Raw genomic sequence first — 26,687 nt, forward strand, 5'->3', positions numbered from 1 at the left:
CTTCTATTTCACCCGTTATATACATTCAGTCTAACTTATTAAACTACCAAGTCTCATCTGTTGCTATACTTCAAATCCTGTGTATTTAAGAACAAAATGAGGAAAGTGGAACATTGCAGTTAAAGCCTCTTGTCAAGCACATTGCAGACATTTCTACATTTGGGTGCCCTTCAGATATAATGTCCTGCTTGGGGTTTGTGTGTGTTTTATATGTGAAAGATCAGAGGCAGCTCCAATAAAATGCCATATGACTCAAAGAGCAGATGGCTGTGCTTTTATGTAGAGCCCAAGTTAGTTGTGGTTCTTCTTATGAAACATGAAATTTATTACGGTCAGAGACCAGCTTGAGAAACACAAATGGACCTACAATCCCAATAGCAAAACAAACATTTAAAACAATATACAACAATGGATTTTAAGTTTAAAAGTGCGATAGGCATATAAACACATAAAAACTTTGATAGACAACTTTAAGAGAAATGACCCGATCCAGAGTCGCCCACGGATCTGAGTTCGGGAATTTTCTTAACAAACTAGATTGAATCGGGGAATGGTCTGTGCCTACAGATCTGTGCGCAGAATCTGGCGACAATCCGGGTCGTCTTGTGGTCTTGCCTAACAGGAGAAGATCAAATTTTTGCTTTACCGGGAGGTCAGCAAGCCTCACCAGCAGGGGGTCAATGGTTTCTCTACTTCGTAAAAGTGACATCAAAAAAATATGCCTTCAGGGCTTCCTATATCCCCCAATGGACAGGCGCAAATTCTCTGGTCGTATGGGACTTTATTAAGGTTCTTCTTAATAAAAGTTAGCACTTCAGTGGAAAAGCTGAAGAAAAGCTGTGAGAACCATTGTTGGCATCGTCTGTCTCGAAAAACAATGAAGTGTGCCTTGGTGGTGTGGGGTGTGAAGTCAAGTTAGCACCTCCTGGGGACAAGCCTGGGCAGTGAGTGTGGAGGTCCTGGGCTGCCCAAACGAGGAGATCTTCCTCTTGGCCTCGCTGATGTGGTCCTGATATGGCTCAGAAGCGCGCCAAATATTTGCAGCTAAAAGGTACAAATGTTTATGTCTTACGCTGCCTACCTATACCATTGGCGTTGCCTTTTTCTATAGCGTTTCGCTTGCTGTGGTTCCAACGCACTCCCCGGTTCCTCAGATGGAACTGAAATAAATCTACATTGTCAATGGTTACAAGTATAGTTTAAATGAAATGGGTAATGTTTGGCTGGCGCCTTACTTAGCCTTTGGCTGGGCTGAGCTGATGGAATGCCCTAGGAACGTACCCACAAAATTGTCGAGAGCAAACAGGGCCCAAGATGCCCAAATCTGTATGGGAAGATCTACAGTGGTACCTTGGTTCTCAAACGCCTTGGTATTCAAAGAACTTGGAACCCAAACACTGCAAAACCAGAAGGAAGTGTTCCAGTTTGCGAACTTTTTTTGGAAGCCAAATGTGCTCCGTTTTGAGTGCCACACTTCCGTTTTGAGTGTTACGCTGAGGTCTGTCTATCTTTGCTATTTATATTGCGTTTTTGCGGCTCTTTTTTGTTTTGTTTTTGTGACTGTGTGGAACCCAGTTCAGCTACCGACTGATTGTGTGACTGCAGTACAGTGGTACCTCGGGTTAAGAACTTAATTCGTTCTGGAGGTCTGTTCTTAACCTGAAACTGTTCTTAACCTGAGGTACCACTTTAGCTAATGGGACCTCCCGCTGCTGCTGTGCCGCCGCTGTGCAATTTCTGTTCTCATCCTGAAGCAAAGTTCTGAATCCAAGGTACTATTTCTGGGTTAGCTGAGTCTGTAACCTGAAGCGTCTGTAACCTGAAGCGTATGTAACCCGAGGTACCACTGTACATTGTTTACTGCTTTCATTTTATGGATCAAGAGTCTCGTTAGATAGTAAAGTTCATGTTAAATTGCTGTTTTAGGGGTTTTTTTTTAAAAGGTCTGAAATGGGGTAATCCATTTTGCATTACTTTCTATGGGAAAGCACGCCTTGGTTTTGGAACGCTTTGGTTTTGGAACGGACTTCTGGAACGGATCAAGTTTGAGAACCAAGGTACCACTGTATATGAAATACATCATCATCAGACCAATGAACGCAGTGGCCAAGTTTGCCGACAATACTAAATCGTTCAGGACCTCTTCAACAGGAGTGAGGGCAGTAAAATGGCAAATGCAATTCAATGTGAAAAAAAGAAAAATAAAAGTTTTGGGTATAGTGGCGGGGTGGGGATATTAATTTCACATATAAGCTCATGGGGTCTGAACTGATGATAACTGACCAGGAAGAAGAATGTGATGAAGATGATGACCCAGTGTGTGGCAGCTGTGGAAAAGCCAAATTCCATGCTAGTGAACAAAAGAAAAAGCTCATCCTCACCCTTTCAACCCTATCCCAATAATAATAATAATAATAATAATAATAATAATAATAATAAGTTATTATTTATACCCTGCCCATCTGGCTGGGCCTCCCCAGCCACTCTGGGAGGCTTCCATAGAAACCAGAAATACAGTAAAATATCACACGTTAAAAACTTCCCTGAACAGGGCTGCCTTAAGATGTCTTCTGAATGTCAGGTAGTTGTTTATCGCTTTGACATCTGATGGGAGGGCATTCCACAGGGCGGGCGCCACTACCGAGAAGGCCCTCTGCCTGGTTCCCTGTAGCTTTGCTTCTCGCAATGAGGGAACCGCCAGAAGGCCCTCGGCGCTGGACCTCAGCATCCGGGCAGAATGATGGGGGTGGAGATGCTCCTTCAGGTATACTGGACCGAGGCCGTTTAGGGCTTTAAAGGTCAGCACCAACACTTTGAATTGTGCTTGGAAACGTACTGGGAGCCAATGTAGGTCTTTCAAGTCCGGTGTTATATGGTCTCGGCGGCCGCCCCCAATATTGTCAAGTGTAAAAAACACAGTTAAGAGAATAAAGAAAACCTCAAAATCTACATTCTAGCGGGATATGGATTGTTCATTTCCACCCACCAAACTCACAAGCCCCAGACTCTGAGTTCTACATACTATCTGTGCGCCAGGCTTACGACGTACGGGCTTGAAAAGTAACTTGTACAGTGAAGCTAGGAAAACTAAGAAAAAGTATTCAAATATGCATTGTAAATGGCACATCTGTATTTTTTTAAAGAAAAGTTGATATTCACAATTACATGTAGAAAACGGAAGCTGAGCACTAGAGAACAATTACTGACATAACTACAACAGCAACAAAGAACAGAGAGAAGGAAAACAAGTCTGCTGAGGAGTAGAAAGTGACAGAATTTTTAAAAAGTTGAGTTCGACTGGCGTCCTTCCATTCGGTGGAGCTAGCCGCTCCACATTGCCAGAAGGGTGACTGGAGATCGGGGACAGCCGGTATTGTTATTAACAAAACTAATGAACAGAAGCAATTTGTCCCGTTTCACTTTACCTTCAACAACTATTCCGTGCTGGGTCAAATGTTCACATAAAGCTGTGCCCCAAATTTTACTGCACCACCCACCCTTTGTGGGCAAAGAGACCCGTTTCTGGTGCCATCGCTGGAAGCTGGTAACATTGCTAACAGGTCTTTGCGCTCGACTCTGGGATCGCTACCTGTTCCGACTGAGAACAGGGCTAGAATTGCATTATACAGTCGTGCCTTGGTTTTCAAACAGCTTAGTTCCTGAACGTTTTGGCTCCCGAATTCTGCAAACCCGGAAGTGAGTGTTCCAGTTTGCAAACTATTTTTGGAAGCTGAATGTCTGACGGGGTTTCTGCGGCTTCCAATTGGAAATTGGAAACCACACTTTAGTTTTCAAACATTTTGGAAGTTGAACGGACTTCCAGAATGAATTCTGTTCGACTTCCAAGGTACAGCTGTAATGACAATGGTGCCCACCCGAGAGGTGCTGGAATTGAGTTCTGGTAAAAAAAGCCCTGGGGCAACCCCACCCCAAATGAAACACCAATCCTCTTTCACCACACCCCCCTCCAGCACAATGGCGAGTCCCCCTTGGCAGCATATGAAAATTCAACTGGTATCCGGTGCCATCTCCCTGGGCACGAGCGAGATCCTCAAACTACGCCTTTGTTCTGCTTTAGAAGCACCAGGTGCTCAAACATGTCATCCGCCAGAGAATGTCTTTTCACGGTCATTACGTTCCCCCCTGCGCCAAAGAGGCGCTCAGCAGCGGCGCTGGAAGGCAGGCCCGTGTTGTAGGCAAGGAAACTTTTCAAAATCTGTGGGAAGGCGTGCAGCGAAGACAGCTCGCTGTTGGGGAACTTTAGGTACCTCGAGACCTCCTCTTCGGCAGAGTCCGATGCCGACTTCTTGCTCCGGGACTGTATGCCGAAAAACTCGTCGTCGCAGTCGACGGCGCACTCCCTCTCCGAAGAGCTCTTGACCTGCTCTGTGACCACCCTCTGAATCTCGGCTCTCAGCAAAGCTTCCATGGTGCTTTTGCCGATCTCAGTGTTGCACAGATCCAACCAGTCCACCTTGAACCGAGGGTGCAAGCAGGCAGCCACCAACAGCTTCCTGTCCTTCCAAATCGGCTCAAACCTTTTCCTTATCCCTTCCCGCACAATCTTCACCAGAGGACGGCAGTAGGTGCAATTTGCAGGCTTCTTCTCCAGCACCTCCAACTTATGGTCCAGAGCATAGAGAGTGGGGAGCAGGTAACCCATAAACATGCCGTTTTCCTTTTGAAGGATATCGAGGGCCTGGGCCACAGGAGCAAGGATCTCGCAATATTCTTGGACTACCTGGGCCTCGGGAGCTGTGATCCTCTGCAAGGAGCAGAAGTCCAGGATGGAATCCATCTTCTGCGGTGCAGTGGACAATAGATCCCTTATCTGCTTCAGAGCATCGTAGGTGGTACTCCACCTGGTCTTACTGGGGACCCTGAGCAAGACCCCGCACTGGTCTTTGATGTACTCTGCGGTAATCGCCGATTGCTTTTGTTTGGACCACAGCTTAGAACACTTCCCCAGCAAGGAGCAAAAGTGTTTCTTGAAACCACCCAGAGGAGAATTCTTAGAGTTGAGGACTCTCTCGATGTCTTGGGTGGCCACCAAGTTCAGCGTGTAGCTTGCGCACCTTTGGTGTGGGGGCAAGCACATTTCTTCTTCAGCGCCCCTGTATTCACCCGTGTCCAGAATGTTACAGACATCCACAAACTCCACTTCCTGCTGGTCGTTTTCTCCTTCATCTGCTTGGTCCATGACATCTACCGCTTCCTTGTCTGTGTAGAAAGCTCTGAAGGCTTTGACCAGGTTACAGCCGTTGTCCGTGGTGGTGCACACCACTTTGTGGTGGATTTTATACTCCACGTGGATGTTGTGCAGAGTCGTGGCGAGGTCGTAGGCGTGGTGTCCTTTCAGGCGTCGGCAGGCCAGGGCACAACACTCCCGAGTTAGGGTCTCCGGGTTGATCCAGTGGGCCGTAACCCCGAGGTAGGTCTTCCTTCCATGCGTCCAGCAGTCCGCAGTAGTCGCCACATGCTGCACCCGTGTCATTTTCATGGCCGCCTCCTCCCGCATGTGGTAGGCCTTCTTTTCCAGCCTCTCTTTCAGAGTCTTGGAGGACATGATGGACAGCTCCTTGCCGAGGCCCAGGCGAGCAAACTCAATGAACGAGGGCTTGTCCACCAGCTGGAGGGGCACCGTCTCCTCCACAATGAAATCCAGCAGTTTCTTATCCAGCAGTTTCTGGCTGACAGGCTCCCTGCTGGACCCCCATCTCTCCAGGGTTGCCGGCATCTTGGGAGGTCTCAAGCCGCTCGTGTCTTCCGCCTCAGAGAAGTCGTGCTTCTTTGTATTCTTCCGTTTCGCTGCCTCGAGGACTCTGAGCTGCTCTGGGTGCTGCTTCTGAAAAAGAAAAGAGCATTACATTATTTTTATAATTTTTTTTATTTGATTAAAAAAAATATGAATGTACATCAAACAGCAATTCAAAATCCAAATATGGAGATTGTTCTGAATCTCCTGACTTCTCACCTTCCCTTCCATGGGTCCTAATGATAATATTTACTGTTATCTACTATAATTATTATTATTATTATAGCCCCAAAAGGAAAATGAGCAAAGTCCCAACTAAAGAAGAATGGCAACTTAAACTGATGGAATATGCACAGCGTGCGGGCCTAACATACAGAATAAGAGAACAAGAAGAACATACATTTAGAGAAGATTGGAAAATGTTTGTTGAATATACGGAGGAAAATTGTGTTTATTTGAAAATGTGGGCCGAATTAAGATAAATTCAACAATGTAAATAAGTTTTCATGGATGTAATAGTGGAACATGGAATGGTTTAGTTTATATAAAATATGCAGGTATTTATGCTGCGCAAAATGAACCATGGAAAGAGAGGAAGGGAAGTCATTGATATTTTTTAAGCTTGTTTAAGTGAATATTTTTAAATGTAAAACAGAAATTTAATTCTCTCTCTCTCTCTCTCCTCTTCTGGCAGTGGCCAACCAGACATTAAGCCTCAGCCTCAGGTGTCTCCATTGGGCACCTACCTGCAGATGCCGTTTCAAGTTGGACGTGGAGGTTGTGGCGGCGCTCACCGTTTTCACTTTCGGCAAGCAGAACTTGCACTGCACCGTCACGTTTTTGCCCTTCTGCGACACAAAACAAAAGGCGCACTCAAAGCCGAGCCACGGCAGCGGTTTGGCGGAGGTCGATGGTCTCGCCAGCAGTGCGTCTTGGGCAGTGCCCTCCTCCCCGACAACCTTGCAGTCGATATTCTGGCCTTTCTGGGTCTCTGTAAGATGGAGCAAGAATAATCTCTACTGAGACAAACCTTCTTCTCCCTCTACCTTTCCCTGACCGGAGAAAGTGATCAGGGGATTCTGTTGGGATTCCCAGTATCGATGACTGTTGATATTTGTGTCCCGGTATTGGCTGAGCAACTTCACCCCACTGAAGCCATCGCAACACCACCCAGACCTCAGTAAACACAAGACAGACAGGGACTCTTGCCGGGACGTGGTTCAATCAAGTTATGGGGTGTATGCAGCCTTTGCCACCGCCAATATTTGGATTTACTCTAAGAAGCCCAGATATTGTCCCACAGTTTTTGCTAACATCATAACCTTTCCCAAGACATCTCTTAAAATCGGTACCTGCCACCATGTGTGGTGGAACTGCGAAGTTATCCATGAATTTTGGAATAACATTTATAGTGAATTTTAAAAAACTATTCAAACTCACATTTCTAAAAAGACCAGAGTTTTTTCTATTAGGTATATTACCAATGGAAATAAAAAAAATAAATAAAAGACCATTGTTTATGTACGCAATTACGGCAGCCAGAATAATACTGGCAAGAAATTGGAAGAATGAAATCTTACCAACGATTACATAGTGGCAAATTCTCATGATAGAATACCTGCAACTAGCAAAATTGACTGGAAAAATGAGAGGAGTGTCAAACCAGAAGGTATATAGGGAATGGAAAATATTTAAAGAATACTTTAAAACGTACTGTACGAACAATAAGATACTTGCAGATTTAGAGTGATACTGGTAACCAAGAATTACATAAAATATAATAGTGGATTACACACACACACACACACACAAAACGAAATAATATGAATCTGTGAAATGAATACAGATAATATAAGTAGTATAATGAGAATTATTTGAAGTTATATATTTTAATCTGTCATGTAAGTGTAATATATTGTATTTGTTTATGTTTGTTTTTCTATCTTTTCTTATTTCATCGCTTCTATTCATTTGCATCATTTTCTGTTTTATATGTTATGTAACTCGTGTATATTTGTCTATGTGAAAATTAATAGATTTTCTAAAAATAAAATAAAATTGGTACCTGCCCATCTCGTCACTTCCTCCGAGCCCCACCTAATCGGGTCTTCTTCTTTCAGCCAAGACATCAAGTCCGGTTTGGGGATTTCTTTCAAAGAAACAAACAGGCTAGTTGCTTCCGAGGACAAAATATATTCCATGTTCACCCATTGCTATAGCCTCCTCCCAAAGGAAGCCCAAAGGAAAATACATTGGTCTCCAGCTGAATGATAGGATCCAGCAGGAGTCACCTGGCTAATTATTATTATTATTATTATTATTTTTATACCACCCTTCACCTGAAGATCTCAGAGCGGTTCACAGCATAAAAATACAAGGTGAAAAAATAAAAAATAAAAACAAGAACAAAACAATACCCCCCACACAAACAAATTTAAAAGGATACAGGATGTTAAACAGCCAAATGCCTTGTTAAAGGGGAACGTTTACAGGGCTCTTTGCCTCTCAGCGACAGAGGCAGTGGTGTGGGGGGAAAAGGAGATAAAATTTGGCAGGTGGGAGGAGCAGTTTGGGAACCCGCAGCCTAAAGTTACAGGAAAGCTGGTGTTTGGTACCTTTGACTATGTGGTCTCCCATCAGAAGAGATTTTCTTTGTGAGGAGAGGCCTTTGGATCACACCAAAAGCCTGTCTCATTCAGCATCCCCCAGGAAGCCCAAAAGACATAAGGCAACAGCCCTCAAGTGCTGTCCTCTTGCAGTCACTGAGAGCTTTCTCTTTGATGAATCCATCTGTTCTGCTTTTGCAACATCCCTACAAAGTCCAACTGGATCCATATGGGAATCCCACAAGGAGGAAGTAAAGGCAATGGCCCCTTTCAGCTGCTGGTGCTCATGATTAGTCATCATGATTAGTAGCGAGAGCTTTACCTTCCATCAGCTTGCTTAACCCTATTCTTCTGCCCACCGGAAGAACGCATAGCCTGAGAGGTTAACCCAGCGGTTCCTAAAGCGGGCGATACTACTGCCCCCTGGTGGTGGTGCAGCGGGAGGGTTACCAGGGGAGGGTTACCTGGGGAGGCGCAAAGAGGCAGGCGGAGGAATGGGGTGGGGTGGACAATGGAAGTTTAAATGCATTTAATTGGCAGAAATGACTGGCAGAATCCGAGACCAGGGAGAAGAGTCGGCGGAAGAAGATTGGAAGAAATTTAAAGACTACCTACAGAAATATTGTAAAATTAATGAATGTTAGAATGATGTTGGATAGAAATTAAGTGGTTTCCAGCTGTAATGCTTTAAGAGAATATAAAAAAAGGCTTAGAAACAGGTAAAAATTTAAGGGTAAGGATTTGCTGAACTAACAATCTGAATTGGAATACAAAAAAGGGAGGTATGAGGAGGTCCGGGAAACAAGCTAAAGGAAAATAAGCAATGGGAAATCTGTGTGTTTTTAATTATTTTTATTTTTGTATTTTTGTTATTTTCCCTTTTTCTTTTTATTGTATTATTATTAAAAATCTTAATAAATATTCTATTTAAAAAATGGAAGTTTAAATGCCTATCAGGCTTCGAAAAGTCGGTACCCATCAATCTTGTGGATCCGTTCCAGAGGCCCGTTCGCAACATGAAAAGAACACAAGCTGCAGCGGCATGTCTGTGCAGGTTGCGATTCGCTGCTTCTGCGCATGACATCATTTTTGCGCGTCTGCGCATGCGCGAGCGGCGAAACACGGAAATAACCCTTTCAGGTACTTCCGGGTCACCATGGGATGTAACATGAGGTATGACTGTAGTTTTAATTGGATTTTGAATAAATGTGAAGGAAGCCAATAACACAATAAAATTCAAAACAATGCACTGCAAGCCGCTATTCTGAATAATGCTTTTCATAGGGTAGGGGTCACTGGGGACGAGTTTGATGTAACCCAACGGAGCAAGAGCCCGCCAAACATTTGGGAACCACTGGGTTAATCTGTCAGAAATGATAATGGCAATTTATTCTATTCCCAAAAGCTGGGCACCTACCTGCTGATGTTTCTTCTTCTTTCAGATCCTGGGGAAACGGGTCTTCTCCTTCTTCCCAGCAGGAGCTAACATCTGATTCTTTCGAGGAAACAAAAACAGATGCTTCTGATCACAAAATAGTAATAGTAATTGTAAGTTACCGTATTTTTCCCTCTATAACACGCAGATTTTTTCTCCTAAAAAGGAAGGGGAAATGTCTGTGCTTGTTATAGAGCGAATGTGTGGTCCCTGGAGCCGAAAAATCAAGCAAAAATCAAATTGCGGGGCTGCACGCTGCACGGAGAAGCGAAACCTAAAAAGAGGAAGCGGCTGCTTTCCTGCATTCTGCCTCAGGGTCTTACTGCCCACCCTCCTCTGTTTCGTTGCTGTGTTTGCTGAAACGGAACAAAGAGCAGGGAAAGCCCCTCCCCTCCAGGCAAGCAGAGGGGAATTCCTCTCTGTGCTGCTGGGGGAGAGGGAGAGAGAGGGGGGAAGGGAGATAGAGGGGGGGAGGGGGAGGGAGAGAGAGGGGGGAGGGAGAGAGAGAGGGAGGGAGGGAGGGAGGGAGGGAGAGAGAGAGAGAGAGAGAGAGAGAGAGAGAGAGAGAGAGAGAGAGAGAGAGAGAGAGAGAGAGAGAGATGGCTGGCTTGGGTGGGGGAAAACTTTTGCCTTTCTTTCCTCCCTCCCGTTAAATCCCTCTCCTGTATTCTTAGCCAGCTGCTTCTCTGCACACCCCTCTCATGTCCCTTCTTTGTTTTTCCTTCGCTCCCCACTTAAAATGTGGTTACAAAGCATAGATCCACATGGATCCTCAGGATCTTTGCATTGGGTCACCCCAAATTCACCATCAGATCACATAGCATGTCCATGGCTACAGCCTGCCCCCGCAAATCACGCACCCACTGTTGCCTGGGGCTGCAATGGTGCAAAAACGTGGTTACAAAGCATGGATCCGCAGGAATTCTCAGGATTTTTGCATTGGGTCACCCCAAATTCACCATCAGATCACATGTCTGTGGCCACAGCATGAAGCCCAAAAATGATACATCCACTGTTTCATTCAGAATGTTTTTTCCCTTGTTTTCCTCCTCTAAAAACGATGTGCGTGTTATGGTCAGGTGCGTGTTATAGAGCGAAAAATACGGTATTATTTGTACCCCACCCATCTGGCAGGGTTTCCCCAGCCACTCTGGAGAACCAGAGCAGCGCACAGAAACGCTGTTTACCTTCCCGCTGGAGTGGTACCTATTTATCTACTTGCACTTTGAGGTGCTTTCGAATTGATAGGTTGGCAGGAGCAGGGCCCGAGCAACAGGAGCTCACCCCGTCGCGGGGATTCGAACCGCCGACCTTCTGATCGGCAAGTCCTCTGCCTTTGTGGAGGCAGGGGAGGGGTGGGAGCAACCTTACCCAGAGACGTCACTGTCTCATAATTCTCCTCCATGACCTCCCTGTGCAGAGTTCTTTGGCCTGGATCCAGCAGAGCCCATTCCTCCTGGGTAAAATGCACAGCCACCTCATCAAACGTCACCGGGTCCTGGAAGAGAGCGAATAACGCAAAGGTTGCAGGTTGGACCCTCGTTTGGGAACAATCACATATATTCCTGTGTTGCAGAGGGTCAGACTAGATGATCCTTGGGGGTCCCTTCCAACTCTACGACTCCACTAATAATAATAATAATAATAATAATAATAATAATTTATTATTTGTACCCCACCCATCTGGCTGGGTTTCCCCAGCCACTCTGGGCGGCTTCCAACAAAGATTAAAAATACATTAAAATGTATTTCAATGTGGTGTCGTGGTTAAAGTATCAGACTAGGACCAGAGAGACCCGGGTTCGAATCCCCGTCCAGCCATGATGAAGCTCAGTGGGTGAACCAGGGCTTAGCCTTAGCCTACCTCTCAGGGTTGTTGTGCAGGGGAATTAAACGAGAACCACGTAGACTCCCTGGAGGAAAAGATGGGATATAAATGCAACAACCTCAGATATGCAGATGACACAGCCTTGATGGTAGAAAGTGAGGAGGAATTAAAGAACCTTTTAATGAAGGTGAAAGAGGAGAGCGTAAAATATAGTCTGAAGCTCAACATCAAAAAAACGAAGATCATGGCCACTGGGCCCATCACCTCCTGGCAAATAGAAGGGGGGGAAATGGAGGCAGTGAGAGATTTTACTTTCTTGGGCTCCATGATCACTGCAGATGGTGACAGCAGCCACGAAATTAAAAGACGCCTGCTTCTTGGGAGAAAAGCGATGGCAAACCTAGACAGCATCTTAAAAAGCAGAGACATCACCTTGTCAACAAAGGTCCATATAGTTAAAGCCATGGTTTTCCCAGTAGTGATGTATGGAAGTGAGAGCTGGACCATAAAGAAGGCTGATCGCCGAAGAATTGATGCTTTTGAATTCTGGTGCTGGAGGAGACTCTTGGGAGTCCCATGGACTGCAAGAAGATCAAACCTCTCCATACTGAAGGAAATCAACCCTGAGTGCTCACTGGAAGGACAGATTGTGAAGCTGAGGCTCCAGTACTTTGGCCACCTCATGAGAAGAGAAGACTCCCTGGAAAAGACCCTGATGTTGGGAAAGATGGAGGGCACAAGGAGAAGGGGACGACAGAGGACGAGATGGTGGGACAGTGTTCTCAAAGCTACAAACATGAGTTTGACCAAACTGCGGGAGGCAGTGGAAGACAGGAGCGCCTGGTGTGCTCTGGTCCAGGGGGTCACGAAGAGGCGGACACGACTAAACTAAACGACTCAACAACAACAAATGCAACAAATCTTTGAATTAATTAAAGCAATCCCTGGGATTTCCCACCATGCCTAGGAGACAGGAAAAGGAGACTCCCCGATTTCTCTCTTCCCACGCACCCCCCAAAAAACTCTGGTGCGTGTAAAGCTGCGCTCCTTCCCCCCCATCAACCGCTTTGCACCCGGAGCCGCGCCTCCCCCGAACATCCCCGCTGGCCTGCCTTGCAGGAGCGTCGTGCAATGCAAAGAGGGCAAGATCCGGCATGCTCTCCCCGACCTTTCTTGCATTGCACCCTGAACTCTTCTCTCTCTGCTGGCCCAGCTCCTCTTCTGGAGGTAAACTCGCGAGGAAGCCACCTCCTTGAGAGCCTTCACAATGGACCATAGGGACAGGGAAGGACGCCGCGCCGCCTTCACTTCCGGCTCCCATTCAAACGAGGAGCAGCAGCAGCTGTTTCCTTTGCGCTGGCCGCCTGCGAATGGGAACCCGAAGTGTCTGAGCGATGCCCCTGGGTGGCACTGAGAAAGGCTCTCTGATTATTGGGGAGGGAGGGAGATCTCTTGGCTAAGGGTTGCAAGGGAGGCAGAGGAAGACAAAAGAAGTGCCTTTTTGTGTGTGAATTCAGCAGAAAAGCCTGCTGGGTCAGGTGAAAGGGGACACATCTGCTGTATCTGGAAAGACTTGCACTATTTGCACATGGCAAATAGTCTTCCTTGGGGGTATGAGATGTTTTCGATGCAAAGGTGGGGGGCTGCGGGCTGGGAATAATAATCAATAAGAATAATTTTTTTAATTTATACCCACCCTTCCCGGTTCAGAACACCAGGCTCAGGGTGGCTGACAACAAATTTAAAACACTTAATTGATGCAACAAAAAACAGCATAAAATACAGTAAAAAACGTGAATAAGTTCAGAAATCAAAGATTGATTTAGGGGGGAAATCCATCCAATAAACATTAGATGATCACCAGGGCTAGCTGGCTAAATTAGTCCCATTTGGGCCAGCAAGGAGCATAGCTGTCAACTTTCAGATTTGAAAATAAGGGATCAGCAGCCTCACCTGTCCCGGGGACAGTCTATGGGATATCTAACAATCCGGGATAGCAGCGGGGAACAGCGATGGAAGAGTGACAGCTATGGTGAGGAGACCAGGGGAGAATTAACTCTGGGATCCCAGAGCTGGTAATCTTCATAAAAAGGGGAGGGGGAAGGAAGGAAGGGGAATAAAAGATCAGGCTAAGTTCAAATTGAAAGCCAGGCGGAATAGCTCTGTCTTACAGGCCCTGCGGAAGGAGGTTAAATCCTGCAGGGCCCTGGTCTCCTGGGACAGAGCATTCCACCAGGTCGGAGCCATCACTGAGAAGGCCCTGGCCCTGGTGGGGGATAGCCTGACTTCCTTAGGGCCCGAGACCTCTAAACTATGATTATTTATGGACCTTAAGGTTCTCTGCGGGGCATACCAGGAGGTGTCTCGTTCCCCCTGAAATGGACTGGTCTGGATTGGATTAAGTTGTTAGACAGCAGACAATATTCATTTATTGGGAGATGCAAGCTCATTCTGGACATCGTCCAGAATCACAATGAATCCCCCACATTCAAAGTCAAGTGTTGCCCTCGCCCCACCGAAACTGAAGGCTACCCTGCTGCCCCTACCCACTTTCCAAACTCATTTTTGGGTTAGTCTTGAAGAACTTAAACAACCCACCCAGTGATCAGGTTCTTAGGGGTGGAAGGGCAGCAGTGGTGTAGCGTGGGGGGTGCAGGGGGGGCCGGTCGCACCGGGCACAACACCTGGGGGTTAGGGTTAGGGGGCGTAAACCCATGGGTTAGGGGGTGCAAATTACTTGCCTTGCCCCGGGTGCTGACAACCCACGCTACGCCACTGAAGGGCAGGTAAAGCTGGTCTCATAAGACAGGCACTGGAGGGAGCAATAGTATGCCTTGAAGACCTACACTGGTTCCCAGTACGTTTTCGAGCACAATTCAAAGTGTTGGTGCTGACCTTTAAAGCCCTAAACGGCTCTCGATGGGAGCGTCTCCACTCCCATCGTTCAGCCCGGACACCAAGGTCCAGCGCCGAGGGCCTTCTGGCGGTTCCCTCACTGCGAGAAGCCAAGTTACAGGGAACCAGGCAAAGAGCCTTCTTGGTAGTGGCACTTGCCCTGTGGAACACCCTCCTACTAGATGTCAAAGAGAACAACAACTACCAGACTTTTAGAAGACATCTGTAGGCAGCCCTCTTTAGGGAAGCTTTTAATGTTTAATGGGTTATTGTATTTTAATATTCTGTTGGAAGCTGCCCAGAGTGGCTGAGGAAAACCAGCCAGATGGGCGGGGTATAAATAATAAATTATTATTATTATTATGGAACACCAACCAGGAAGCAGAAACCCTAACGCCAGTCTTCTGTGCTCTGAGAAGTTTCGGAAGGGAAATCTAGAGGATTCCTCCATTCCCAATAGCTGAGAGGGTGACCATCTCTTCTGCGCAGATTCTGATCTTTGCAGATCCCAGCCCTGTGACATGGACCTCTCAAGACTAGAAACCTTCGGAGGCTTGCAGAGGGCTGCTGGCTCTCTAAAATCTTTTTCTTGTTGGGCTTCTGTAGCACTAGTGACCGAGGGAAACTGTTGCAATAATAATAATAATAAGTTACAGGGAACCAGGCAGAGGGCCTTCTCGGTAGTGGTGCCCACCCTGTGGAACACCCTCCCAACAGATGTCAAGAAGAACAACTACCAGACTTTTAGAAGACATCTGAAGGCAGCCCTGTTTAGGGAAGCTTTTAGTGTTTGAAGCATTACTGTATTTTAATATTTTGTTGAAAGCCGCCCAGAGTGGCTGGGGAATAAATAATATTTTTAATAATAATAATACCACCCTGCCCATCTGGCTTGGTTTCCCCAGCCACCCTGGACGACTTGCAGCATAAAACCTATGCCAGCTTCTTCCTCTTGGGGGGATGCCCAAAACCCTTTCGTCAAAGCTTATGCATCTACCCTGCTTTTTATATATATATATTTATTAGCATTTTCACAAGTTTTATAAAACACAAAAATCACACAAAAAAGACACAAAAAGTAAAATCAAAAATACATGTAAAAAAGAAAGAAAAAATAAAAAAACAAACAAAAATCGCATGTATAACTTCATTCCCTTATATTCGTGAAAATAACTTTCCCGACCTAATACCTCTCCTTACTGCATTCCATTCTCTAATTAATTGTCTTCAACAAATCCTTCCCTTAATTTTGATTAAGTTTCTTAGAATTTCTTTCCATATTACATAATAATTACAGCTAGCAACCCCTTAATTTCAGAATCAACATCATCTTAACATTCAATAATTTTACAATATTTCTTAAGATAATCTTTAAATTTCTTCCAATCTTCTTCTACCCTGCTTTTCCCCCTCTCTGTCCGTACACTTTCATTGCTACTTCCAACAAAAGTGTATCCCAATGTGCAAAGTGGCAGAAGCTTATATATCATAGAACTTCCTAGTGTTTTTTTTAAAGAACAGAACAGGAAAGGCAAGATGTAAAGGCTATTTTGGGGGGGGGAGAGGATTGCAGAGGGGCTCGCCCCACAAACCCAGTTTGGAGGAGCGGGCGGAGGGTTGGGGTAAGTAATTTGCAAGTGATCCTGATATGAGAGCAGGTGACACCCTGCATCAAAATAAAAAAATCCTTTCTGAAATTCAAAAGGTTTGGAGGATTAAAAATAATCAACGTGAGTAATAAGAATGATTAAAACACTTCAGTATCTACGTGTTTGGATAGACATGCTGAAAAAAGTATGTTTTAAGAAGGCACTGACAAGAGAGTACAGTGGTACCTCGGGTTAAGAACTTAATTTGTTCTGGAGGTCCGTTCTTAACCTGAGGTGCCACTTTAGCTAATGGGGCCTCCCGCTGCCGCTGTGCCACCGCCACACAATTTCTGTTCTCATCCTGAAGCAAAGTTCTTAACTCAAGGTACTATTTCTGGGTTAGCAGAGTCTGTAACCTGAAGCGTCTGTAACCCGAGGTACCACTGTACAGGGAATGTGCTTGCCTGATGTCAATAGCAGGGAATAAATCTAGTGGATTAGGCCCTTGAGAACTCTGGCCCTGATCTATATACAGTTATACCTTGGAAGTTGAAAGGAATCCGTTCCAAAAGTCTGTTCAACTTCCAAAACGTTCAGGAACCAAAACACAGCTCCTGCAACTCCTTCCGAGACAATCGGAAGCCATGGAAGCCCCGTCGGACGTTCGGCTTCCAAAAATAGTACACAAACCGGAACAGTCACTTCCAGGTTTTTGATGTTCGGGAGCCAAAACTTTCGAGGACTAAGCTGTTTGAAAACCAAGGTATGACTGTATTTGAACAGGTGGTTTACTCCTCCAAGCTCTTCAGCAGGTTTCCCCCAGAACTGCTGCCTTTCCAAAAGCTTCTCAAACTGCCTGGGGAAGCCAGTTCAGCTCTGTGATTGTTGCTAAAACACAACTCTCACTCCTCTCTTGCCCTGCTCCTGGTACCCAGTGAAAGTGAAGGCCGTATCTAATATACAACCAGAGAGTGAAATCAGTTTGGAATATGTTATTTAAAATAAATCGGCAGAAGTCCAGTGAACACATTGCACTTTTGGATTAGGAAAACCCACAAACAAAAATACAGAAAACACACTCTAAGATAAAAACTCTCGGGATGCAATGATTACACAGCGAAATAAAGTGAAGCAATTTATTTATTTATGAACAAAATCTCTATACAATTGAAAGGTTAGCTTTTCATGGAGTCCCCATGCAGATGAGAGAATCTACTAGATGTTGTGTACTTGGGACTTTTCAAAAGCGTTTCAAAACCTCCTTAGTAAGCTTAGACCAGGAACTGCTTAAAGAATATAAAAGCCATGAAATTGGATCAGGCCAAAGGCCTAGCTGGAGGGTATTGAAGGAAACTTTCATAGAATCCAACCCTTCAGCAATGCAGGAATCTCAACTAAAGCATCCGCGACAGATGGCCACCCAACTTTGCTATTTGCTGATCAGAAGGTTGGCGGTTCAAATCCCCGCAATGGGGTGAGCCCCCGTTGCTCAGTCCCTGTTCCTGCCAACCTAGCAGTTCAAAAGCACGTCAAAGTGCAAGTAGATAAATAGGGAAAGTAAATGGTGTTTCCGTGCGCTGCTCTGGTTCACCAGAAGCGGCTTAGTCATGCTGGCCACAAGACCTGGAAGCTGTACGCTGGCTCCCTCGGCCAATAAAGCGAGATGAGCGCCGCAACCCCAGAGTCGTCCGCGACTGGACCTAATGGTTAGGGGTTCCTTTACCTTATCTCTGTGCTTCTTTGCCATCTACAAACCCCTCATGCCAAAACACCCTAGTAAGATCTCACTTGCTTTCCTATGCCCAAAGCTTCTACGTTAGACTGCAAATCCTTACAAGATATCGTATGATGCATGTTTCCTTTAATTATCACATTTTTTTCACATGCATTTCCTCCTGTATTTATCGGACGTCTTCCTCCCAGTTGCAACTCATATTAAAAACCTTTCCACATTTAATTTCTCTGCTGCTGTGTTCTTTGAAACATATTGCTCATTAAAGCTCTTTCCACACTCCATGCAATTAAATTGTTTCTCCAATATGTAGATTCTTTGATGTATGTTAAGGCTACTGCTGCGCCTGAAGCTCCTTCCAAACTCCTTGCACGTAAATGGCTTCTCCCGTGTGTATTCTTTGATGTGCGGTAAGACGACTACTCACGCTAAAGCTCTTTCCGCACACCATGCACTGAAATGGCTTCTCCCCTGTGTGTGTTCTTTCATGTGGAGCAAGGCTGCTGCTGTCGCTGAAGCACTTTCCACACTTATTGCATTTAAATGGCTTCTCCCCTGTATGGGTTCTCTGATGTACGGTAAGGTGACTATTTACTCTGAAGCTCTTTCCACACACCACACACTGAAACGGCTTCTCCCCTGTATGGGTGCGTTGATGTGGAGTAAGGCTGCTGCTGTCACTGAAACTCTTTCCGCACTCCTTGCACTTGAATGGTTTCTCTCCTGTGTGGGTTCTCTGATGTACGGTAAGGTGACTACTCACACTAAAGCTCTTTCCACACACCGTGCATTTAAATGGCTTCTCCCCTGTGTGGGATCTTTCATGCGGAGTAAGACTGCTGCTGTCACTGAAGCACTTTCCACACTCCTTGCATTTATATGGCTTCTCTCCCGTGTGAGTTCTTTGATGTTTACGAAGGTTACTGAGCAAACGGAAGCTTTTTCCACACTCTGTGCATTTATATGGTTTCCCCCCTGTGTGTATTCTGTAATGTCTACTGAAATCTGATTTATCTCTAAGTATTTTTCCACATACTGGACATGCCTTCCTGCTTTGATCTTCCTGTAGCATCAGGGGTTCTTGGTCATCAAAACCCTGCATAGTCAATGATTTCTTCCTCCCATTCTCTGACTGGTTTTGTTCATGGTTTGGGGGGTCCCTTTGATTGTCAAACATCCCTTTTCCTGCTTCAGCTGCAGGTGTTTCTGGTGCTTCTCTATAGTTCCCGTTGCTTGGGCCATCATCTGAGGGAGAGGCGAGAAAGAAAATCATGGGTGAATTTCAAGGGGAAATCAAAGGGTCTCATCACAGATTGAACCCATTAACCTCCCTCCCCCCCCCCCCCGCATTTTGGCATCTCCCCGATTCTCCCTCTTTCTGTCTGTACTTAAGAGAACACTGTAAACAACTAAAAACTTTGGCAGGATTTGAGTAATGCTTGTAATGTACAAAAAATGCAGAAATGAATTACTACTTTTTTAACAGATAAGAGAAAATAAGATAAGCAGAAGAAAAAGAAAAGACTCACAATAGTAACCATGGAAGGGTGGAAGAAAGTCAAGGGATTCAGAGAATCCTAATGGAAGAGGATTCCCAACAGAATATTAAAAACACGATAAAACATCAAACATTAAAAACTTCCCCAAACAGGGCTGCCTTCAGGTGTCTTCTAGCACAAAGAAAAGTATCGAGGGAGGTGCAGAACAAAAGGGGCAAATTCAGTGGGTTACGATACAATACGATACGATACGATAATCTTTATTGTCATTGTCCCATACAGAACAACAAAATGGAAAAACCTACATAAGACGTTCAAAACCCAACAAGCCTGCTATCCCAGCTATCCCAACTTGGTTAGCCCCCCTAAAAACTCTGATACCCCATTTTTAAATACAATATACTCCCATACAGACTCCTCACAATGCGATTAAAACCAAAATCGCATTTGGGTAGAAACTGTTTCTCAGGCGGCTAGTCCTAGTCTTTATAACCCTGTACCTTCTTCCAGAAGGCAGAAGCTGAAAGAAATCATTTCCAGGGTGCGCACTATCCTGCGCTATCTCTGCAGCTTTCTTATGGCACCTGGAAGAATAGATTTGATCTATGTGGGTTGGTGGGGGAATAGCAGAAAGAACAAAAATATGCTGAACAAACAACTGAGGAAAAAAGCATCCTTACCTAGAGAGGCCACTATCTTATAATTCTCCTCCATGGCTTCCCTGCGCAAAGATCTTCAGCTGGGATCCTGCAAGTGCCACCTGTCCTCCGTAAAATCCACAGCCGCTTCTGTAAAGGTCAAGAGAGCCTAGAATAAGAAGGAAACACAAGCCGTATGCCCAAAGAGTCACTAAAGTAAATGGATGGGTAAGAACGTCAGAGGAATTTGGTAAACATGAGAGGGACAGGGAGGGAGGGAGTTTGGAATGTCTCAATTTTTCTCCCAATTTTTCTCTCTCTTCCACATACCCTTCAACATTTCTCCCATGAAAATAGGGATGTCCCATTCCAAAATGATAATTTTACTATTTACACCCCACACATCTTACTGGGTTGCCCCAGCCACCCTGGGCAGCTTCCAACATATATAAAATGATAATAACACATTAAAAAACCCTTCCCTATATAGGATTGCCTTCAGATGGCTCAAAGGTTGGATAACTCCATCCCCGCCAAGATTATTAAACAGGAACGTCCTAAGGAAAAGCGGGATATAGCAGGATCAAATCAGAAACCGGGATGGGCTTCTCTAAATCAGGGGAAGTCCCTGGAAAATTGGGACCCATGGAGGGTCTGCCTCTGGTTCTAGGGCACAAAAGCAGCACAACACCCCACCTCCCACCCCACTCAGACCTACAAGTCTGTTTTGTCTGCACCAAAGCGGCTTCCCCCACCCTCTCCCTGCAAATCCCCCGCTGCAAGGGGGAAGGTGGCTTGATCCCTTCGGAGGAGAGAGGGCAGTTTCCCAGAGGTCCTTGCTTCCCCAGCCCCCCCCCCTAAATTTCCATTTTACACTTGGAACAAATCAAGAACATTTCAAATAAAAGAAACACCCAACCGGCATTGGCTCCTCTTCCCTGGTGGTGCATTTGATTACTGCCTTTCCCACTACATTTCTCTCTATATTCCTCATCTTCATATCTCAATTGTTTCATTTATTCTAGTTACAGATAGGTAGCCGTGTTGGTCTGCCATAGTCAAAACAAAAAAAATTCCTTCCAGTAGCACCTTAAAGACCAACTAAGTTAGTTCTTGGTATGAGCTTTCGTGTGCATGCACACTTCTTCAGATACCTGAAGAATCTGAAGAAGTGTGCATGCACACGAAAGCTCATACCAAGAACTAACTTAGTTGGTCTTTAAGGTGCTACTGGAAGGAATTTTTTTGTTTTCATTTATTCTGTCACTGCTCACTTCTAAATCGGTTTACAACAGGGGTGCCCAAACTTTTTTCAAAGAGGGCCTGATTTGATAAAGTAAACATGCATGAGGACCAACCAAAGTTGTTGAGCTTTCTTTTTTTAGGATTGAAGAAGTTGCTGAGCTTTTTGAATAATAATAATAATAATAATAATAATAATAATAATAATAATAATAATAACAACAATAACAATAATTTTTTATTTAAACCCCGCCCTCCCCGGGCTCAGGGCAGCTAACACCAAATATAAATACAGTAAAAGCATTTTTTTTAAAGTTGATGCAAATATAAGTTAGAATACAGTTTAAAATAGGGTTTTACCGCAGGACATATACTGCCACGGGGGCCGGATTAAATCGACCGGCGGGCCGGATCAGGCGCTCAAAGCAGATTTTGGACATGCCTGGTTTACAATGTGCCTCTAAATATTCCACATAAAACATAAGAGGATTTTCCCCCTTGTTTTTGATCCTGATCTCTTGTTCTGTTTGTCAGTCTTGCCATTTCCACATATTCTATTAACTTTGCCAGCTATTTACCCCCCCTTCGCCTCCCCCCTCCTCCTGCGCCCCCTCCCCAACCTCATACACCCCCCCAAAAATATGGCACCCCTTAGATTTCACCCCATTCGCCGCACCTCTTCCGCAACCTCCTTCTCCGCTGGACCATTTCTTCTGCCGGAAGGAAGGAAGGAGCCCCTCTAGCGCCCCACACCGTCTGTTGCATCGCAGCTTCCGGCCTCTCTAGGAACCAGAACTCGGTTCCTTAACCGCCGGAGGACTGCGCGGCAGGACCCCCCCCCCGCGCCTCCCGCCTTTTTTTTTTTTTGCAAAATTTTTATTAAGGTTTTTGCATTACAAAAAATAAAGAAAAATAAAAAATAAAAAATGTTAAAAACAATCTTTCCATCACATTATTTTTCATTTACTTGTTTCTCGGACCTCCTCATACCTCCCTTTTTTTGTATTCCAATTCGAGTTATTAGCTCAGCAATTTCTTTCCCTCTTTATGCTACCCAAATCTTTATTCTTAAATTATTACAATCTTGAATTTTTACTTATATAAACCCATTTTTTTCATACTCTTTTAACCCATTACAGCTAGAAACCACTTAATTCCAATCCAACATTATTCTAAAATTCATTAATTTTGCAGTGTCTCTGTAAATAGTCTTTAAATTTCTTCCAGTCTTCTTCGCCCCCCGCCTTTTCAGGCCAAGACTGTGCCTACTGCCACCCATGAAACGAAAAGGATTGAAAATCCTCAATTACTGTATCTGTTGATTTCCTTAAAAAGGACCAAAAGCTTGGGTTTCCTTTAAAAAAAGCTCAAAGCTGCCCCCCCCCCCAAATCCTGGCTACGCCCATGACCTCCCCCATCTTTGGTCCTGCTGCTCCGCTATGGCTGCTTTGGCGGAATGGGGTGGGTGGTGGGGGTCGCATCTGGCCAGAGATTTCATAAAATCATGGAATCTTAAGAGTTGGACGGGACCCCTGAGGGTCATCTAGTCCAACCCCCTGCAATGCAGGAATCTCAGCTAAAGCATCCAGCCTCTGCTTAAAAACCTCCAAGGAAATGAATTCCACGCAGGCCCGTCTCTACCCAGTGGTGCAAGTGGTGCGCTGCGCCAGGGCGCCAGCCTGAGTGTCTAGGGAGGAGAGTTGGAGTCCAGCTGGGAGAGTCCGTGGCGCTCGGACAGGTCTTCTGCTGCAGGCTCTGTGTGCTGGTCCCGGGAGGAAGGTTACCGTTGGCGTAGTCAAAGTCCGGTCCTGGGTCACTAGCCTGGAAACAGTTCACAAGGAGCGGGGCGAGGTCCGAAGCAGGAAGCCGGGCGGGGACAGGAACAATGGAGGGTCAGGTCTGGGTCCGGGCAGGAGCAGGTACTCAATGACGTTGCTCCCACAACCTGGGACCGGGTTGACTGGCCTTGATCTTCTCTGAGGACAGGGGCGGCCCCAGCCCCCAGGAGACCCGCCTCTCTTGGTCTTGTCTTAAGGCAAGCACTCCTCCTGGGAGAAACCAGTTCCCTCTGCCTCTCTGCCCTGAGCCGCTGCAGTTCAGGAGAGGCTGAAGGGTTACTGGGCCCAGGGGGAGACTCACCTGTAGGCACTGTGTCCTTAATCACCTCTGGAGCTAGAGTGGATTCACCTGGTCCCTGCTCCCGAGGATCCGGCACAGGTGCAGGCGCTTCAGATCCAAGGCCCTGCCCCAGTTCAGCCAGCCCTGGAGGCGGGGACTCCTGTGCAGGCTGGGATTCCTCCGGTTCAGCCTCTGAATCGGATTCCCAGGCCATCACACTCTGCCAAGCGAGGAAGAATGAGATAGAACGGGGAAGGAAGCGCTCGTGGAAAGAATCCCGTGCTTGTCGTCAGGTGCTGAGCTGCTCTCCTCCTTGTTCTCCTCTCTACAGAGAAAAGGTGCCACACGGGTTCCGCGTTCATCTGCCCCTTCCTCCTCTCCAAGGGCCAATGAGGCTCCCCTCCCCTTTCCCCACTCCCTTCCTTCCGTTGATCCATCAGTTGGGGTTGCGTGCATGTCCCAGTGGCACAGGCCCAAGCCTTGTCCCCCTTGCGCTTCCCTCATGGTGTCTGAGCAAGATGGGTCCCAGCCTCCCTCCTCATTCCCCGGCCAGTGTGAGCGAGCATGGGGAGCGGCCTCTTGCTCCGCGCACGCCCAGGCGGCGAGTGCCAAGCGGAAGCATGAAGGAGAAGCACCTGAAACTGCTGAGGGAGATGAGCAGCCTCCCACCAACTGCGAGTCCACAACCTTCCGACGGAGTTCGTTTCACTGTTGAAAAGCTCTTACCGTCAGAAAGTTTAGTTGGAATCTCCTTCCTTGTAAACTGAAGCCATTGGTTTAAGTCCTACCTTCCAGAGGAGAAAGCAAGTTTGTTCCCTCTTCGATGTGACAGCCCTTTAGACATTTGAAGATGGCTATCTTATCTCCTATGAGATCAAACCTCTCCATTCTGAAGGAAATCAGCCCTGAGTGCTCACTGGAAGGACAGATCCTGAAGCTGAGGCTCCAATACTTTGGCCACCTCATGAGAAGAGAAGACTCCCTGGAAAAGACCCTGATGTTGGGAGAGATTGAGGGCACAAGAAGAAGAGGACAACAGAGGACAAGATGGTTGGACAACATGAGTATGACCAAACTGCAGGAGGCACTGGAGGACAGGAGTGCCTGGTGTGCTCTGGTCCATGGGGTCACGAAGAGTCGGACATGACTAAACGACAACAACATATCTCCTTTGTCTCTTTTCCAGGTTAAACATACCCAGCTCCTTCAACCGTTCCTCACAAGGCTTGGTTTTCTTGGAATTGGAAGGTCCTCCAAAGGTCATCTAATCCAACCCCTGCATTGCAGGAATCTCGGCTAAAGCATCCATGGCAGATGGCCTCCCAAGCTCTCTCTGTGGATTAAATGGCATGCACCACCTGACCGAAGGACCAAGGGTATCAAATGCCCCAACAATTGGGAGAGGAGGCAGAGAGTGTCTCTGTAATATTCCAGAGGTAAAGGTAAAGGAACCCCTGACCGTTAGGTCCAGTCGTGACTGACTCTGGGGTTGCAGCGCTCATCTCGCTTAACTGGCCGAGGGAGCAGGCGTACAGCTTCCGGGTCATGTGGCCAGCATGACTAAGCCGCTTCTGGCAAACCAGAGCAGCGCACGGAAACGCTGTTTACCTTCCCACCGGAGCGGTACCTATTTATCTACTTGTCAGGAGCAGGGACCGAGCAATGAGAGCTCTCCCCATCGTGGGGATTCGAACCGCCAACCTTCTGATCAGTACAGTGGTGTCCTGCAAGACGAATGCCTCGCAAGACGGAAAACCCTCTAGACGAAAGGGTTTTCCGTTTTCGAGGTGCTTCGCAAAACAAATTTCCTATGGGCTTGCTTCGCAAGACGAAAATGTCTTGCGAGTTCCTGCGGGGTTTTTTCCCTCCCCCCCCTTTTCTCAAGCCGCTAAGCAGCTTATCAGCTGATCCGCTAAGCCGCTTAACAGCTGATCCGCTAAGCCGCTAAACAGCTGATCCACTAAGCCGCTTATCAGCTGATTCGCTAAGCCGCTTATCAGCTGATCCGCTAAGCCCGCTAAGCCGCTAATAGCGCTAAGCTGCTAATGGGCTTGCTTCGCAAGACGAAAAAACCGCAAGACGAAGAGACTCGCGGAACGGATTCTTTTCGTCTTGCGAGGCACCACTGTAAGCCCTAGGCTCTGTGGTTTAACCCACAGCGCCACCCGCGTCCCATGGATTCCAGAGGTAGCAAGAAGTTTTCTCAAAGCTCCTTTTGAAATCGGAACTGGCATGACATATGTCTAGCAACCTGTGTCAAGGAGAAGCAGGGAAAAGCTCTCACGGACCCTGAGCTGTTCAAAGCTTTATAAAATGTTTCAGGATTTACGTATATTGAACTTGGAAGTCATTAGTGTTAGACAGAAACACCTTCTAAGTATATAAGCTGGTTGCCAAATGGCATCTTAAACACAGACGATGTTTGCCACAACGAATGCCTAGCTGCCATTTCTTTTACAAGATTACAAATCAAAAAATGAATTGTGTAAATCATCTATGTTAAAATGCATTTAACAATTCAGTTGCACATTTTATCAATTACAGTCATCTTTCTTTCTTTCTTTCTTTCTTTCTTTCTTTCTTTCTTTCTTTCTTTCTTTCTTTCTTAACACAATTCACATCAGGGACACATTTTTAATACCACATTTTTAATAGCAGTTGCAAATTGGACACCACAAACAGAAATGGGACTCAGCCTCGGCAATAGTAGCCAACCGTAAGCAATTTGCATAAGTAATATTTATAAATACCAGCATATGTACAGATATAAAATAAAATATTGTGCTAGATTTGCACGTGGCACTGCTTTATTTGACAACAGTATTTTACTTATTATTAGTGGAGAGCTATAGCATCACTCTTAGATTTCGATTTTCTTATGGGCAAATGCATTCTTCCATTCTGACAGTGTGTAAATTATTCTGTATGACAGTGAAGTTTTATTCCAGTACAGTGGTACCTCGGGTTAAGTACTTAATTCATTCCGGAGGTCCGTACTTAACCTGAAACTGTTCTTAACCTGAAGCACCACTTTAGCTAATGGGGCCTCCTGCCGCTGCCGCGCCGCGGGAGCACGATTTCTGTTCTCATCCTGAAGCAAAGTTCTTAACCTGAAGCACTATTTCTGGGTTAGCGGAGTCTGTAACCTGAAGCGTATGTAACCTGAGGTACCACTGTACTTGGTTGGCATTCCCTGTTTAGGGAAGTTTTTAATGTTTGATGTTTTATCGTGCTTTTAATATTCTGTTGGGAGATGCCCAGAGTGGCTGGGGAAACCCAGCCAGGTGGGCAGGGTATAAATAATAAATTATTATTATTATCATCACTGAGGCTCCTAGCATGTCTGGGCT

General features: G+C 45.9%; 2 protein-coding genes across 5 annotated transcripts in view; both read right to left on the reverse strand.

Moving 5' to 3' along the window:
- Positions 1–3,761: 3,761 nt before the first annotated feature.
- LOC309364428 (uncharacterized protein) overlaps positions 3,762–26,687 on the reverse strand; it is a 49,584-nt gene continuing 26,658 nt past the window's right edge. Inside the window, exons 1-6 of one of the 2 annotated variants that reach the window (XM_081901686.1) lie at positions 12,793–12,941; positions 11,168–11,294; positions 9,779–9,856; positions 7,821–7,904; positions 6,502–6,746; positions 3,762–5,845 (exon numbers count right to left, since the gene is read on the reverse strand). In XM_081901686.1, coding sequence (XP_081757812.1) covers positions 4,052–5,845; positions 6,502–6,746; positions 7,821–7,904; positions 9,779–9,856; positions 11,168–11,294; positions 12,793–12,900 — 2,436 coding nt within the window. In that variant the 5' untranslated portion in view covers positions 12,901–12,941 and the 3' untranslated portion in view covers positions 3,762–4,051. Of the gene's footprint in view, positions 5,846–6,501; positions 6,747–7,820; positions 7,905–9,778; positions 9,857–11,167; positions 11,295–12,792; positions 12,942–26,687 lie in introns of those variants that run through there. The other variant, XM_081901687.1, reaches the window with a different exon arrangement.
- On the reverse strand, positions 17,471–21,942 carry LOC309365059 (uncharacterized protein). 3 transcript variants are annotated; one of them, XM_081903189.1, is made up of 3 exons: positions 21,896–21,942; positions 20,020–20,146; positions 17,471–19,085 (listed from the first exon to the last, which is right to left on the reverse strand). In XM_081903189.1, the coding sequence occupies exons 2-3, from the start codon at positions 20,051–20,053 to the stop codon at positions 18,175–18,177; spliced, it is 945 nt and encodes a 314-aa protein (XP_081759315.1). In that variant the 5' UTR covers positions 20,054–20,146; positions 21,896–21,942; the 3' UTR covers positions 17,471–18,174. The 3 variants fall into 3 exon arrangements, with proteins under 3 accessions (XP_081759315.1, XP_081759314.1, XP_081759316.1); XM_081903188.1 differs by having other exon boundaries at positions 21,868–21,931; XM_081903190.1 differs by lacking the exon at positions 21,896–21,942 and adding an exon at positions 21,588–21,610.

This window comes from Podarcis melisellensis (genome assembly GCF_964234715.1).
Source record: "Podarcis melisellensis genome assembly, chromosome: 2".
Lineage (NCBI taxonomy): Eukaryota > Metazoa > Chordata > Lepidosauria > Squamata > Lacertidae > Podarcis > Podarcis melisellensis.

Coding starts and splice junctions, on each gene's coding strand:
- LOC309365059 (XM_081903189.1), bottom strand. CDS start 20,053: ATGGAGGAGAATTATAAGATAGTGGCCTCTCTAG. Junction 19,086..20,019: donor TAAGATAGTGGCCTCTCTAG/GTAAGGATGCTT, acceptor CCTCTCCCTCAG/ATGATGGCCCAAGCAACGGG.